Source organism: Telopea speciosissima, chromosome 1, assembly GCF_018873765.1.
Source record: "Telopea speciosissima isolate NSW1024214 ecotype Mountain lineage chromosome 1, Tspe_v1, whole genome shotgun sequence".
Classification (NCBI taxonomy): Eukaryota; Viridiplantae; Streptophyta; class Magnoliopsida; order Proteales; family Proteaceae; genus Telopea; species Telopea speciosissima.
This window is the reverse complement of record NC_057916.1, coordinates 66,618,890-66,634,611: the sequence shown is the minus strand read 5'-3', so window position 1 is coordinate 66,634,611 and position 15,722 is coordinate 66,618,890. Positions and strand designations below refer to the sequence as shown.

At 41.6% G+C, this 15,722-nt stretch overlaps 1 protein-coding gene across 3 annotated transcripts in view; it reads right to left on the bottom strand.

Moving 5' to 3' along the window:
- The window catches only part of LOC122648896 (protein VASCULAR ASSOCIATED DEATH 1, chloroplastic-like), a 145,188-nt gene extending 130,522 nt beyond the window's left edge, over positions 1-14,666 (bottom strand). The window contains exons 1-4 of one of the 3 annotated variants that reach the window (XM_043842195.1): positions 14,473-14,666; positions 14,208-14,276; positions 11,851-11,901; positions 5,070-5,135 (exon numbers count right to left, since the gene is read on the bottom strand). In XM_043842195.1, coding sequence (XP_043698130.1) covers positions 5,070-5,135; positions 11,851-11,901; positions 14,208-14,276; positions 14,473-14,664 — 378 coding nt within the window. In that variant the 5' untranslated portion in view covers positions 14,665-14,666. The remainder of the gene's footprint in view (positions 1-5,069; positions 5,136-11,850; positions 11,902-14,207; positions 14,277-14,472) is intronic. The other 2 variants (XM_043842196.1, XM_043842197.1) reach the window with 2 other exon arrangements.
- Positions 14,667-15,722: the final 1,056 nt, after the last annotated feature.

The window sequence follows — 15,722 nt, the reverse complement described above, 5'->3', positions numbered from 1 at the left end:
GTGCAAAGGTTTCTTGGTAATCTATCCCATAGGTTTGAGTGAAGCCCTTGTCAACCAGGCATGCCTTGTATCTCTCAATGGCAGCGTCTGCCCTTTGCTTGACTGTAAACACCCTTTTGCATCCAACCAACTTCTTCGCTCCGATAGGAGGGTGATAAAGATTCATCAGAGACAAAATGGGAAATGGGATGTTGTGTGCAAAAGCAAACACATTTTCTAATAGCAATGGGACAGTCACCATGTATAGTTGGATCAGGCACATTATCAAATGTAGGAGAAATATTACCTGGTTGTAAGGGCTAATCTGGTAGAGGCGCCACAGTGGGTAATAATGGTTGGTCGTTCATGGTTCCCTTTTTCTTAAATCTACTCCGAGTATAGGTTAGCATGTCCAAAGTGAACCAATGTCTCCCCCCCACCACTAGTACTGTCAATCATAGGCTCCTGAACTGGAAGATTGTCAACAACCATAGGAACAATAGGAATAACAGGTAAGGACAGCTCTACCTCAAGACTCTCCCCTTGAAGAGGTGTCGTAAAATATGGTTCCAACTCACGGAAGGTGACGTCCATGGTAGCATAGAGGCGGCGAGAAGGAGGGTGGTAATACTTGTAACCCTTTTGAGAAGCCGAGTAACCAAGGAAAATACACCGAAGAGCCCGGGGATCCAATTTAGAGTAGGCAGGAGAGGAATTATGAGCAAAGCAGACACAACCAAATATTTTGGGAGGAAGGGAGGATGCAATAGTAGGGTCCGGGAGAAAGAAAAGAGGTATCTTAAAGTTTAGCACACTAGAGGGGACCCTATTAATAAGTTAGGCGGCTGTAAGGACAGCATCTCCCCAATAAATTTTAGGGACACCAATAGTAAACATCGGGGCACTGGTCACGTTCATGAGAAGACGATTTTTCCGTTCAGGGATGCCATTCTATTCTGGTGTCCGAACACACGGAGTTTGGGAGATGATTACCATGGGAAGAAAGATACAGCTGAAAACTATTATCAATACATTTTGTACCATTATCACTGCAAAGGACCCTAATAATAGCATTAAATTGAGTCCTAAGCATATCATGGAAAGACTAAAAGAAAGAGAAGGCATCAGAATTCTTGTGGAAAAGGTAAACCCATGTGAGACGTGTGTAATTATCAATAAATGTAATGAACCGACGAAAACCATTATGCTCAACGGTCCGAGAAGGAACCCATATATCAAAACGAATAATGGAAAAGGGAACATCACTTTTAACATCACTAATAGGATAATAAGAATTTCTAGTGTGTTTTGCAAATTCACAAACATCACAATGTAACTGTTCTAAACCACAAACTTTAACTAAATCCGGAAACATAGGACATAAAATATGAAAAGAAGGGTATCCCAAACGGCAGTGCCAATGATGAAGCTTTGTCAATGCGCAATCAGAACGGAGGGTGTGAGCTGAAGATGGAGTAGAGTGGATGGTGTAGATTCCAAGTAGTAGAGACCATCATGGACCCGACCATACCCAATCGTTGTGCCCGTCACCAGATCCTGAAACACGCAATGAATGGAAAAAAAGTGAACATAACAATTCAACTCATTGGTTAAACGGTAAATGGCTAACAAATTGGCACATAATTTTGGAACATGTAAAACAAAGGAAAAAGAGAGGTGGGAAGAATAGGAAACTGAACCTTTACCCGAAATGGAGGACATAGACTCATCGGCAACACGTACCTAATCCCAACTAGAGCAAGGAGAATAAGTACGAAAGACCTTTGAATTACTAGTCATGTGGTCAGTAGCACCAGAATCAATTAACCATAAGGGACTGGTAGAAGAGACATGAAAGTTACCGAACTGGGCAAGGTTAGAAACATGAGTAGAGGTAGAACTAGTGGTCAGTTATGTCACCGATTTTTGGATGGCAGCCATCTAATCCGGAGAGAAGGGTGCCATAGTTGAAGTGGCAGGGGCAGTGTCAGAAGCTTCAGAGAGATGAACCTAGGAATGATTGCTGCCCTATCTAAAATTGCGCCCACCCTTGGGACGCCCATGGAGCTTCCAACAAGTTTCCTGTGTGTGACGAGGGCAACCACAATAATCACACTTCACGGGTTACCGTGGAGAAGTAGGTGCCTTGGAGAGATCTGTTAGAACCAATGCAGGTGGCGTAGTGAGCAAGCCAGATCGGACGGGAATAGCTGGAGGCATCATAACAATCAGTCGGTGTTCTTCAGACTAAACCAAACTACATGCCTGAAGGAGTGTAGGGAATGTATCACGTCCCAATATTTGGACCCTAACTTGGTCAAACTCAGGGTTCAAGCCTGTTAGAAAGTCATAAACACGTTCCATCTCCCTCTCTTTTTAAAAGGTAACAGCATCCTCAGAGTGCACCATAGATACGGGATGATAGAAATCTAATTGCTGCCAATGAGTAGTCAAGATAGATTAGTAGGAAGTGAGAGAGAGCTCTTTCTGAGTAGTACCTCAAACCTGCCGACGTATCTTATATATTTGAGCATAGTTCCCGGTCGAGCAGCACCCCATAGTTCCTTAGCCTAATTAAAGAGAACAAAGCTAGGACTGACAGATGGCTCCATAGAGTTGAGCAAAAAGGACATTACCAACGCATCATTAGACGACCATGTGGTGGCTGCAGTAATATCCGTCGGCTTGAGGGCGTTCCCGTAATGAGGCCAAAGTAATTGTGTCCCCTGAGTGTGAGAACACATGCACGGGACAAGGTCAGATAATTTTGATAATTGAGCTTGATTGGGCCAGGTTGAAGAGTGTGATGTGCAGAGTTGCTTGATCGTCCAAGTGGGTGCACCTCAGTGGAAGTAACACCTTGCAGTTTCATCAGTCATGGTAACAGCAAGGTGGGAGGATCACCCTACAACTGGAAATAGCACGCAAGAGGAGTAAGCCACGAGAAGCGTGGCAAGGGAGGCCAGCAAAGAGGCGCAGCGACTAGGGTCACAACAGAGCCTCAAAGGCAGCCAGTGAGGACGGCGCAGCGACGTGGGTCGCGACGAATAGCGGTGCGGTGATGTGGGTCATGGCAAACAGCGGCGTGGTGGGACAGGCGAAGAATGCCAGTAGATAGGTGATGCGGTGACGTGGCTCGCAGCTGACAAGCGGCGCGGTGACTGGAGGTCGCGGCTGCACCAACGATAGGGGCCAGTGAACAGGCAACACGGTGATGTGGGTCGCAACAAGGAGGCGCGGCAACAGGTGGTCGTTGTGGCAACACTGAGAGAGACGACAAGAGAGGTCACGGTTCACGAAGGGAAGGGCGCGGAGAGAGATCGTGGTAGAGAGAGAGAGAGAGAGAGAGAGAGAGGGTGCGACAGAGAGATCACGGCGGAGAGGTGCCGCAAAGAGTGTGCGACGCTGCTAAAGGCAACCAAAAGGTGGTCGCAGTGGTGGAAGGACGCACAGTGGGGTAGGCACAATGAAGGAAAAACTAGAGGTGCATGGTTCAAAGAGTCATCTACCATGCTAGACGAGAAGGCAGTTGCCTCCAATGGGCGGCGGCAGTAGAGAAGCACAAAGAACGAGAAAACTTTCTAGGGTTTTGGGCTCTGATACCAAGTTCAGAATCAGAGAATGAGAATGATGTGACTTGTCATTAATGAGAGAGGTCCAAATAAATAGAGTTACAACCCAAAGAAGCCTATATGACTATGAATACTTCTCCATCATGCCAGAACACATCAGATACATACTATAACATACCAGACCATATTGTGCCACATCAAAACGTGTGCAAAACAATGATAATGCCCCTGGTCATCCAAACAAGCTCAAGCACTGTCAATACACTTTCAAACATCACCGAACTACACTGCCCATGCATTGTCTGCTGCCAAATCACTGTCTGACTCGGAACACTTGTAAACACTGCATGTCACCTGTGTACCATTTCCAACACTGACTGTCATTCCAGGTCTACCAGTTGTGTGAGTGTGTTGATCCTGATAGTGTTGACAACAATGACAACACCACTGCCATATCTCCAACACTTATCCACCTGACTATTACTCGACCAGATATTTCCTTTGTTGTTGGTGTTATTAGTCAGTCTATGGAAAATCCTAAGCGCTCATTGGGATACTGAATGTCGTATTTTGAGATATCTTAAAGGTGCACCTGGGAAAGGCCTTATTTATCGCCATCATGATCAATACTGATATTATAGATTACTCTGATGTTTATTGGACTGGTGCTGATGGTGATACAAATCTACTACTGAACACTGTACGTTTGTTAGTAATAATATTGTTACCTAGAGGAGTACGAAGCACAATACATTGGCTCGGTCAAGTGTAGAGGCTGAGTATATGGTTATGACTCATACGACATCCAAACTGATGTAATTGAAAATTCTCATTCAGGAGTTGGGATCTACAGTCACTAAACCTATGGAAAGGTTTTCTGATAATCAAGTTGCTATCTATATTGCTAGTAATCCGGTTTTCTATAAGCAAACTTAACACATTGAAGTTGACAATGTTGTTATGCAGAAACTGATCACTACTCTGTTTTCTCAACTCAGACAATCAACTTGGTGATACGTCCACTAAGGCATTGTTTAGGCCTGCATTTCCTAGTGGCTGTTCCAAGCTAGGTACGGAAGATAAATATACTCCAGCTTGAGGGGAAATGTTACACAATATAGTGTGGGGGTTTATGTTATGTTTTATTGCTGTGAGGGTTTAGTTGTAATTATAGTAGAGTGTCCTTAGTTGTAATTTTACTATTTTACTTTTGATTAAGTTAAGTATGCAGTCCTTGGTCATGGTATCATTATTCTGAATCCTATCGTGGCTCTAAGACTTTCTCCCCTCTCCGTCATATTTGCCTCCTCTTTTCTTTTTTCTTTCTGTCTTCTTCTTCCTTCTCTCTCTCCCTCCTTTTGACCACTTAGGGACTGGTTTTCAGATTCTCTGTTGTTACAAAGGCAAAACTGAAAAGTATAGTTTGCGTAACTGCAAAAAATCTATTGATGAAAGGAAAATCTAATTCAAATTAGTATTCTAAATAATAAAATGATGAAAATAAATCAACCAACATACCTTTGTCTCAAATCCAAATATGTTGGAATAAAAGCAAATATGGTGAACAAATAAGTACATATGACCCTGCAATCCAAGTTTTAGAATTAGAAGAAAAAAATTCACATGCCCTAGTGCATAATACCCCATTCCTGTCTAGAACTTAAAAGTAAACCACCTATGAAAACTACATAGTGGCTCTGTTTGGTTGCGATGGAAATAAATGGAAGGGAAGTGACATCAAATCAATACTAAGGTGAAAATTTCGTAATCAATACCTCACATGATGGTGTAACTAACTCCAAAACATGCATGTCGTACCATGTGTGACAGTCACTAATATCCATTGACCGCTGCTGCCACTTACATCGCCACCACTGTTCGGCTCCAATGGCCGCTCCATCACTGTCATTGCCACTCACAGGGCACTCATTGTTTGTTCGTACCTACCAGGGCCCTCTCCCCTCTCCCTAGTGCTCATTATAGGGGCCTCCAGCTCCCTGTCAGACCACACCAGGGGCCTTCCATTCACTGCCACTGTTCCCAGGGGCTTCCTGCCCCCTGTTGCTGCTACCAAGGGCCTTCCGCTCCCTGCCGTTGCTCTCCAGGAGCCTTTCCGCTCCATGCCACTGTTCCCAGGGGCATTCCGCCCCCTGCCACTGCTCCCAAGGGCACTCCACCCCCTGTCGCTGCTCTCCAGGGGCCTCCTGCCCCCTCTGCCGCTGCTCCAAGGGCTTCCTGCCCCAGTCGCTCAAGCCCAGGGCTTCTGCCCCAGCCACCGGCCTTTCTACCGGCCTCCTCCAGCATCTTTTGGACTCTCCATGGCCCTTCATTTGGCCTGCGCATGCTTCTGCCGCCTCTATAGACCTCGGCTGGTCTGTCTACGCTTCTTCAGCCATCATTTAGTTGTTGTATGCTTGGTATTTTTCTGCCACTAGGCTGTTGGCCTACTTTTGTGAGTACCACTATTCTTTCAACCTTAGTATATTTATTTTGGGTCTTTAATGGAGGGTTCTAGCACATCCGTTGCTACTGAGAGCGGTGATCTGAGTCACCCTATTGCTCCTCACCATCATCCAACTCTCCAACCTGGACCTACTAAGTTGATTGGAACAAATTACCTTGCTTGATCTCGTGCATGCCTCCTTACCATTCATGGTAATCATTTTTTGGGATAAATTAATGGTGACACGCCGATGCCCATTAAAACTCTAGCTAAGGATAATTGGTTAGCTAAAAATGCCCTAATCATGTCGTTCCTTTTGAACTCCATGGAGTCATCCATTAGTTCCAGTTTTGTCCTCCTTAATTCAGCCAAGGAGCTATGGGATGCTGCAAAACACACTAATGGTCAAGCTAGCACCTATGCCCAAATATATGAAATTCGCCATCAAGCTCAGGAAATTAAACAAAAGGATCTCTCTGTGTCTGCCTATTATTCTGCCCTGACAACATTATGGCAACAATTGGATTTGTATCATGCTATTACTATGACTAGCCTAGTTGATGTTGCAACCTTTGCCAAGGAATGTGAAATGGAACGAGTTTATGCTTTCCTCACTGGCCTTAATCCTGAGTATGATCAGATACGCATTCAAGTTCTCAACAGGAGTACCTTTCCTATTTTGCTTAAAACCTATAATATGATTCAGCATGAGGATCACCGACGTTCTGTCATAATGCCTCCTACTGCACCTCCTCGGTCTGCTCTTGTTACTACACCGCAGACTTCTTTACCTGTGGACAGTGCTGGTTCGGTCAGCAAGGCTGGTTCTACTCGTCCTCCAGTACAATGTGACTATTGTGGCCGCCCTCGTCACACTAGGGAGACTTGCTGGAAATTACATGGCCTCTCAAGGGGGAGGGGAGGAAAAGCTGGTTCTGCTAGTCCTCAGGCTTAAGCTCACTTGACTGAAACTCTTGAGGCCCTTACTGGTACTTCAACTATGTCTACAAAACAACTTGTGACTCAGCTCCAGCATACAGTGACCCAGCTTGGTCCTGCACCTTCTACCATGGCTTCCTCTCCATCCCTTGCTTCACATTTAACCCACTCAGGTATTTTTCTTGCGTCTTCTCATACTAATTCTTCGTGGCTAATCGATTCTAGAGCCTCGGATCTTATGACCAGCTCCTCGGACTTGTCTGCCTCTTATAACCCTTGTTCGGGCAAAGATAAGGTCCAAGTCGCTAATGGTTCACTTTTTGCTATTTCTGCTAAAGGGGACTTTCTCCTGCACTCCAAGTATTTCTTTATCTTCTGTCTTACATGTTCCCAATCTTTGTGCCAACTTGCTTTCCATTCACCGTTACTACTGATCTTAACTGTTTTGTTCACTTCTTTTCTTCTCACTATGTTTTTCAGGACCTAGCGACGGGGGCAACAATTGGATATGGTAGAGTGCATGTCCTTTACTACTTGGAACCAGGACTTACTACAGCTCCCTCTCCAATTTCAGCTCATATTACCCGCGAAGATAGTGCACTCCTATAGCTCCATCACTGGCATTGTTACCTCGATCATCCTTCCTTTTATATTTTACGTCATTTGTTTCCCTCTTTAGTAAAAAATGTAAACTTGGATCACTTTAATTGTGATATCTGTGAACTTGCTAAACACACTCGATCCTTCTCGGATAGTTGCTTGGTGGGTTTCGATGGTTTATCACTTTTATTGATAACTGTACTAGATTAACTTGGGTCTATCTTCTTTGGTCCAAATCCAAAGCAGTGTTGTTTCCAATCTTTCCACAAGATGATCCAAACTCAGTTCAATGCCTAGGTTAAAGTTCTCCGCAGTGACAATGGGACAAAATATATTGATGGTTCTTTTCTTCAGTATCTTGATACCCATGGAATTCTATCCCAAACCTCCTGTGTTCGAACTCTCGAGCAAAATGGTATCCCAGAACGAAAGAACCACCATCTTCTGGAGGTCACTCGCTCTCTAATCTTTACCACTCAGGTTCCTAAGTATTTTTGGGGCGATGTTGTGCTTACTGCTGCCTTTCTTATTAATAGGTTTCCTTCTACTGCCCTTGGTTTTCACACTAGTCAACCAGCTTCCTGATCCCACAATTGCTTTTCATCTTCCTCCTATTTTGGGGTGCGTCTGCTTTGCCCACAACTCTTCCCCCTCTCAATCAAAACTTAACCCAAGGGCTTTCAAATGTATCTTTCTTGGGTATTCTGCTTCTCAGAAAGGAGTGTAATCATCTCCCTCAAAAAAATTATTTGTTACGATGAACATTACTTTTCACGAGGATGAACCTTATTACCAATATTCTCTTCAGGAGGAGACTCTAGAAGAAGAGGCTTCATCCCCTTTTGTCATTGATACTATTCGTCTTCAGGGGGAGCAAGCAGATGAGATTGATGTTGCAGTTGAACAAAAGGATCTCAACACCTACTCTAGACAAAAGAGAAAGACTATCCCAAACATACCATGTTCATCTACGCCTCCCGAGTATGTTCTACCAATCCTAGCAACTGGTAATGAATCTCTTCCTAGTCTTGATGATCGCCCAATTGCTCTTGGAAAAGGAGTAAGGGCATGCACCAAACACCCTATTTCCAACTTTATCTTTTATGAGTCAATGTCCCACTCCTACTGTGCCCTTATTTCTTCTCTATCTTCTGTGTCTGCTCCACAGGGTTGGAAGGAAGCCATCACAAACCCAAAATGGAAGAATGTCATGGTAGAGGAATTGCAGACCTTGAAGAAAAATGACACTTAGGAGCTTGTGCCATGTCCTAATGGAAAGAAAGCAGTTGGATGCAAGTGGGTATTCACAATAAAGCAGAATGCAGATGGAACCATTGCTCGTTATAAGGCTAGACTGGTGATGCAGATTCATCACCAAATAGGGCTTGTTTCATTGGGAATAAGTCTAGGGTTGGGTTACATACATGTTGGGCCTTTGATCCCATGGGTTTCTAATGTAATAGGCCACTTTTATGGACCTAAAATATGGGTATATAGGTTGCATACGGGATTAGCCCAATACTTAGTTTATTTTTATGTTTTTTAATTGAACCGGTTCAAATTGGTTGCATCCAATTGGCTCAATTTAAGTGATCATGTGACTTGGTTAAGTGGTCATGTGACAACTTAAGTGGTCATATGATGCAAGTTGGGTTGGATTAGGACTCTATAAGTCCAGCCATGTTTTGAGTCTATTTCCTTTAGTATTCTAGTTTCCTAGTCAGTTTAAGTTACCTAATAGGTTAGGGATAGGGTTAGGCCATTCCTTTTTAGTGTATAAGTCTATTTTTGAGTCTTCTATATAAGTTTGTAAGGGAGGCCAGCATTATATACGAATTTGATTAATAAAAATTAGCTTTATGCTTGCTGCCATTGCTGCTGCACTTTGTGAGTGTATATCCTTGTGGATCTCAAGGTGATGAAGGATAGGTGGACTCCTGCGACTCCTTGCATTGTGAAGATCGGGAGGTTTCTTCAAGTTATCAAGCTGCTGCCATTGTTCTCTGCAATCCAGTAAGTTTGAACCTGCTATTTGTTTCTAAACCTTCTTCTACCAGCCTTTATCTTCCCTTAGACCTAATCCACATTCCCCTCCATCCATCAAGCCCTAATCTCCATTAAACCTGCAACTCCTACCTCAACTAGGACTCCCCCCATAACTCCAGATTTAGCCATCAATTTCAAACCCTACTTCCAGCCTATATCCCCCACACCTCTCCCTACATTCGACCTTAAACCTAGCCCTTAGTCTCCACTACAACCCCTTCATTCGCCCACTCCATTAAACCTAAAAAACCTGCAACTCGATTCTGCCCAACTACAGAATTTTAGAGTCCTTCCAAACCCTAATATTCTTATGCCATTAAGGCCTCCTAAACCTGCATATTAAAATCCTATAAACCCCAATACCATTATTTAACCCTAACCCTAACTTCTGTCCTAATTAGCCTAATCTGTCCTAATCGGCCAGCCTTGTTAGGTAACCCTATTCCCCTGGCTCCTAGTGGGACTTCTCCTACCTAGGACTACATTAGCTGGTTGCCAAAGGGTTCACTCAAACCTAATGCATAAATTACCAAGAAACATTTGCCCCAGTGGCAAAAATGAACTCTGTTCAAGCCTTGTTGTCTTGTCCTGCAAATATTGGATGGGATCTTTAGCAGTTGGATGTGAAGAATGCCTTCCTCAATGGTGATTTAGAAGAAGAAGTCTACATGGACATTCCTCCTGGCTTTGAATCATCAGCTATAGTCGGCAAAGTATGTAGACTCCAGAAATCACTCTATGGGTTGAAACAGTCTCCGCGTGCCTAGTTTGGCAAATTTCAAAAGCCTATGCTGAAATTTGGCTTCAAACAAAGTAATGTGGATCATACCCTATTAATCAAGCACAAAATAGGCAAGGTCACTACACTGATGATATAGTGATCACTGGAGATGAGGAGGAAGAAATCTTCCTTCTAAAGACTCGACTGGCAACCAAGTTCGAAACTAAGGACCAAGGGCATCTCAAGTACTTCTTGGGAATCGAAGTAGCTAGATCCAACAAAGGAATCTTCATTTCTCAAAGAAAGTATGTACTAGACCTTCTGGAAGAGATTAGGATGCTTGGTAGCAAACCTGCGGATTCTCCCATTGAAGTTAACCACCAACTCAGCAGCACTGGTGATGACTCTGTAGAAAAGGAGAGCTATCACCGTCTCGTCGGAAGACTAATATATTTATCTCACACCAGGCCAAACATTGCCTATGCTGTAGGAGTTGTCAATCGTTTCCTACATGATCCGAAGACTGTACATCTTGAGGCAATTTACATAATTCTTTGGTATTTAAAGTCAGCTCCTAGAAAGGGTATCATATTCTCAAATAATGGGAATCTAAAGTTAGAAATTAGAATCCTTCACTGACGCTGACTGGGTTGGCTCTGTTGATGACCAAAGATCCACTTCAGGCTACTACACATTCCTTGGAGGAAATTTGGTAACTTGGAGGAGCAAAAAACAGTCTATGGTTTCTAGGTCGAATGCTAAGGCAGAATATAGGGCAATGGCACAAGGGCTTTGCGAACTCATTTGGTTGCAGAAACTTCACCAGGATTTGAGAATAGCACTAGAGGGGCCCATGAGACTCTACTGTGATAATAAAGTTGCACTCAGTATAGCTCATAACCCTGTTCAACATGATAGGACAAAACATGTTGAGATTGATCAACACTTCATCAAGGAGAAGATTGAAGAAGGTCTGATTTGCACTCCGTTTGTGACAACAGAGAATCAACTGGCTTATGTTTTCACTAAAGGATTAACGGTCAAATCTTTCCATCCGATTGTTTCCAAATTGGGCATGCGAGACATCTATGCACCAACATGAGGGGGAGTGTTGAAGGATGACCGGTCAACTTGTGACCCGGACCCGGATGCACTAGAGTATCCAGGTTCATGTTGCACATGTGATTATGCTAGGATTTTATTTCCATTATTATAATGATCTCTAATTATAAATAAAGTGGTGTGGCCTATGTCTTCTTGACAAGCCAAAGTCATTCTTTTCTTCTCTCTTCTCAACTTATACCAAATATGATAGGAGTTTCAGGTAGTTTACATCATCATGATCACAAAACTTTCCTTTTTCTTTTCAAAAATGATTTTACTTCCCTTCGCTTCCCCTTACTTGCAACCAATCAAAGCCAGTATGGAAAATATAAGTGAAACATTCACACTAAGAATTGAATGGGAACAACAATAGAAAAACTATAATCACCAACAAAGAGTTGAACTGCAAACAAACCATTGTAACTGCCAAATAGATCAAGGTTCACCTGAAGAAGGAAATTCTCTTGGAGAGCACAGTTAAAATCTTGAACAAGGACCTGTAGACCAGGGGAAAAAAGCAGATGAGGATCTTACTATTAGCACCATATCACCAAGAAATACATCAAAATGAAAATCTTTTCCCTCCTAAGGGAACATATCAAAAGATTTATCATTTCACCATTTTAATTGCAGCTTTACCTAGTCTTCCTTGAAGTATAATATTATGACATTCAAAATCAGGAATAAGAAAATAATATCAACAGAAAATACATGAACCTCGTGCTGGCAATACCCAACACAAACACAACCCCTTAAATCTGAGTTTGAGACGTGGTTTTCGGTTCAGGTTCACTTCTGGTCGATACCTAAATTGACACAGAGCAAAGAAAAGAAAAATAAAAAGGAATTGATTTTATGTTGAAACGGCCATGTGTGACCATCTTATCAGGATTTTTCATGTTTTTATCATATTTTATAGAATTTCAAAACACTTCCTTTCAAACCTGAGGATGATCCATTCATTAAACTGTTGTATCATGTCGCATTTAGATTAACACACTTTTTCATGTTATATTCGGGTTGGACCATTTTACATGTTTTAAATTCTCATCAAAGTTGAGTCATTTCTTGTGTTATACTTAGGTCTTCACAAATGACACAACAGAATCCATTGCCACCCCTACATGATCAACAAAAATGTATGTGTCATCTGTTCTGAAGAAGGAGCTACATACCGCCATGCGTGGTGATTCTAAACAAACCTTAGTTAGCCTGTGAACCTTAAGATCTTAGCACTAACTGGTTAATAAGAAGTTTTTTATGTAATTTCTGAACTAGTTTAAACCATTGGAAATTATGTTAAGGATTCAGCACTGACTGAATCGAGTAAATTTTCTACGTGAACTAAAACCTGGACTCAAATTACAGTCTGGAATCAGACCACCCTTTCATCGTTCAGATTCAGTTCCCAGTCAACAATAGATTTTCACCTTAACAATATCTAGATTTTTTGCATTGGCCTCAACTTCTTCAAGAATTATTAGACCACTTTTGCCAGATATTGTCATCAAACTTTCAAATTGGAGCTCCCACACTCTACATAAGATTATAAATGGTCATTGGCATTGAAAACTTTTCAATTGCTTCATTCTGATAATGTAATCATTTTATCATGTAATAGTTTTATTTGCCCATAAATCCATTTTCAAGATATAACTAGTTATTTGCCTATAAATCCATTTTCAAGGTATAACTAGTCTTCCAACTTGGGTTGAAACTTCCAGCAGTTACCATGTATTCCTCAATTGCTCAAAATTGTTATAAAATTTAAATTCGGTTCATCTGGCATTAATCTTGAATCTCTCGATCAAGTGATGTTTTATGTCTTATGTCATACACATCAAATTACTCAAACCTCAGCTGCTAATTAAACTAAATACCTTAACTAATTGTTAAAAGTATTGATATACAATGTTTTATAGGCTCACAAACCATGTGATAAAATGCAAAGGAAATAACATAAAAACAAGTGAAGCATCAAAACCCACCCTCAACTCAAAACTCAAGCCATATTCTAATGATAAACAAGACATCTTCCCTTCATGTAATCCTATTCTTTATATGCTTCTAAGAACACAAGAAGGAAGTGTAGTAGCCACAGAGGACCGAGGAACGAGGTACAACTTTAGAAACTCTGTGAGTTTAACATCAAGGGACAAAACCTCTCCATTAAAAAGGAACTGTTGAATGAAAGGAGTTTGACTTTCCAACAAATAAAAATACAAATGTAAAACAGGAACTATCAAATCAAACTAGTTCCCTTAATCTTATCTTCCAAAATTTGTTATTCAACTAAAGTACAGTGTCTTGGTGTAGGAATGAAAGAAAAATATACCCTCTTTTTTTCACAAAAGGGCATCTATGAAGTAGACAGAAGGGAAGAAACTATTTGAAGTAAAGTTATCAGATTAGGAGATAATGCAGGACGAGATCTACACAAAAAAGCAACTTTCAGAAGCGTGCCCTAACAAAGGGACACCAGAAGAGTGGCAAAAGTTGGAATTATGACCAACTTCAAATTTTAAAAACTTTTTCTTTTTGTCCGCAATTTAAAAGATCATTTAGCAATTCAACATTTAAAAACAGCAACCCGAGAAACACATCAAGGGATAGCTATACATGCCACAACTTTACTTCATTTAAAGGAGTGAGGTTTCTGCTCAACCATTTCCAAACAACCAGATAAAGTTTTCTTCCACTACTATAATAATTACAAATGAGAGAAAACAGGAAGAAACCGTCACAATTATGAGTTAAAAGATGATCAAACATTCCGAAAAGCTCGAAGCCTAATGACACTTACTTCTTCGGGTGGAAGATGAAACAGTTGCCGATACTCTTCACTTCTTACCGCTGACTGCATCGAAACATACTACCAAAAAAAAAAAATTACACACCGATCAAGACTATATCCAAAAAAATATCCACTGTTACCCAAAAAGGAAAATAAACGAATTTTTTGGTAAAAGAAAACAAGAAAAACCGCAGTTCTTATCACAATTAACAAATTCAACCCCGAAAAAGATAAACTGGACAGACTTCCTAATTGAGATCAATAAAAAAAATACCTGATTATCCACGTTTTTGCGGTTGCTTACGAACGAATCAGATTGATCGTTACAATGAGGTTGATCACCATTTCCCGAAACACCGACATCGGAACCGGATTCCGAACGCAGTTTCAAAGCCGAAGGAGAAGTGACGGAATCCATAGAGTTAGGAAGTTCAATCCTCTCCTCGTTAGGAGAGGCGACGGGCATTGCAGTGATATTTATGCCCAGAAAACGGGGAAGAAAAATAAGTTGAAGAGATGAACACACAGAGACGGTCTTTTGGCATTTTTTTCCGTCAGAGGAGCGTGCATGAAGTTGATGAGAAATGTCGGTTCGGTTCTAACTTCTTCTAAAATTCTGGAAAGTGAGAAGGGAACGATGATTCATTCCCTTCGTAATGTTGAACGCTTTTCAGTTATTTGAACGATTTTTCAAATGGCGACGTATATCTCCCATTGTAACTTATGGCCTCTGTTTTTTTTTTTTTTTTTTGGGGGGGGGGGGGTAACAATAACTTATGCCTTTTTTTGTTACCAAAAAACACTTATGGCTTTTTTTATAAAGGGTTTTTAACAACGGGTGCGTCTGTTTGTAACCCAGAACTTTGTAACCATACATTGTTAGCCTTTAGAAAGTGACCTGTTAATTACTTGTAGGGTCTAAAAATGTAAATTCACAATCACTCTCATCAATCCCCAAACCCGGTTTCAGATTTTCTCTCCATCTCCATTTCCGGCGACGCAAATCCAAGGAAGAGAGCAGTATGTAATTTACTGGAATACGCCGGAAATGGGCTCCGCCTCTATACTTCTTCATTCAAAGATTGCATTTTTTTTTTTTCTCAGAAACTCTCTCTAAAGGGGCGTGAATTTTGGATGAGCAGAGGGTAGAGGTTGGGGTTTTCTAAAAAAAGGATTGCTGCTGCAACTTCCGACAATACTCATTTGCACACTAAGAGAGAGAGAGAGAGATGCTCCTATCTAATTTTTAACCAATCCTCATGCTCATGGGCACTACGGCAACCATCAAAAACAACATCCAATACCAAAAGTCATCCACAGATAGAGAAAATAAAGAAGAGTCTTAAGGGCTGAAGTTATGGTTGGCAAATGCTCTGTTTTTGGTCTCCACATGCTCTGTTTTCGATACTCTATCAGACCTTAAGTGATAACTGAAACCTGCTACTTGCAACCATACTCCAAACTCAAAAGCCTTAAGAGTGCTCTCAGCCATAGCTTCTAATCAGAGACATGTCACAATAAGTG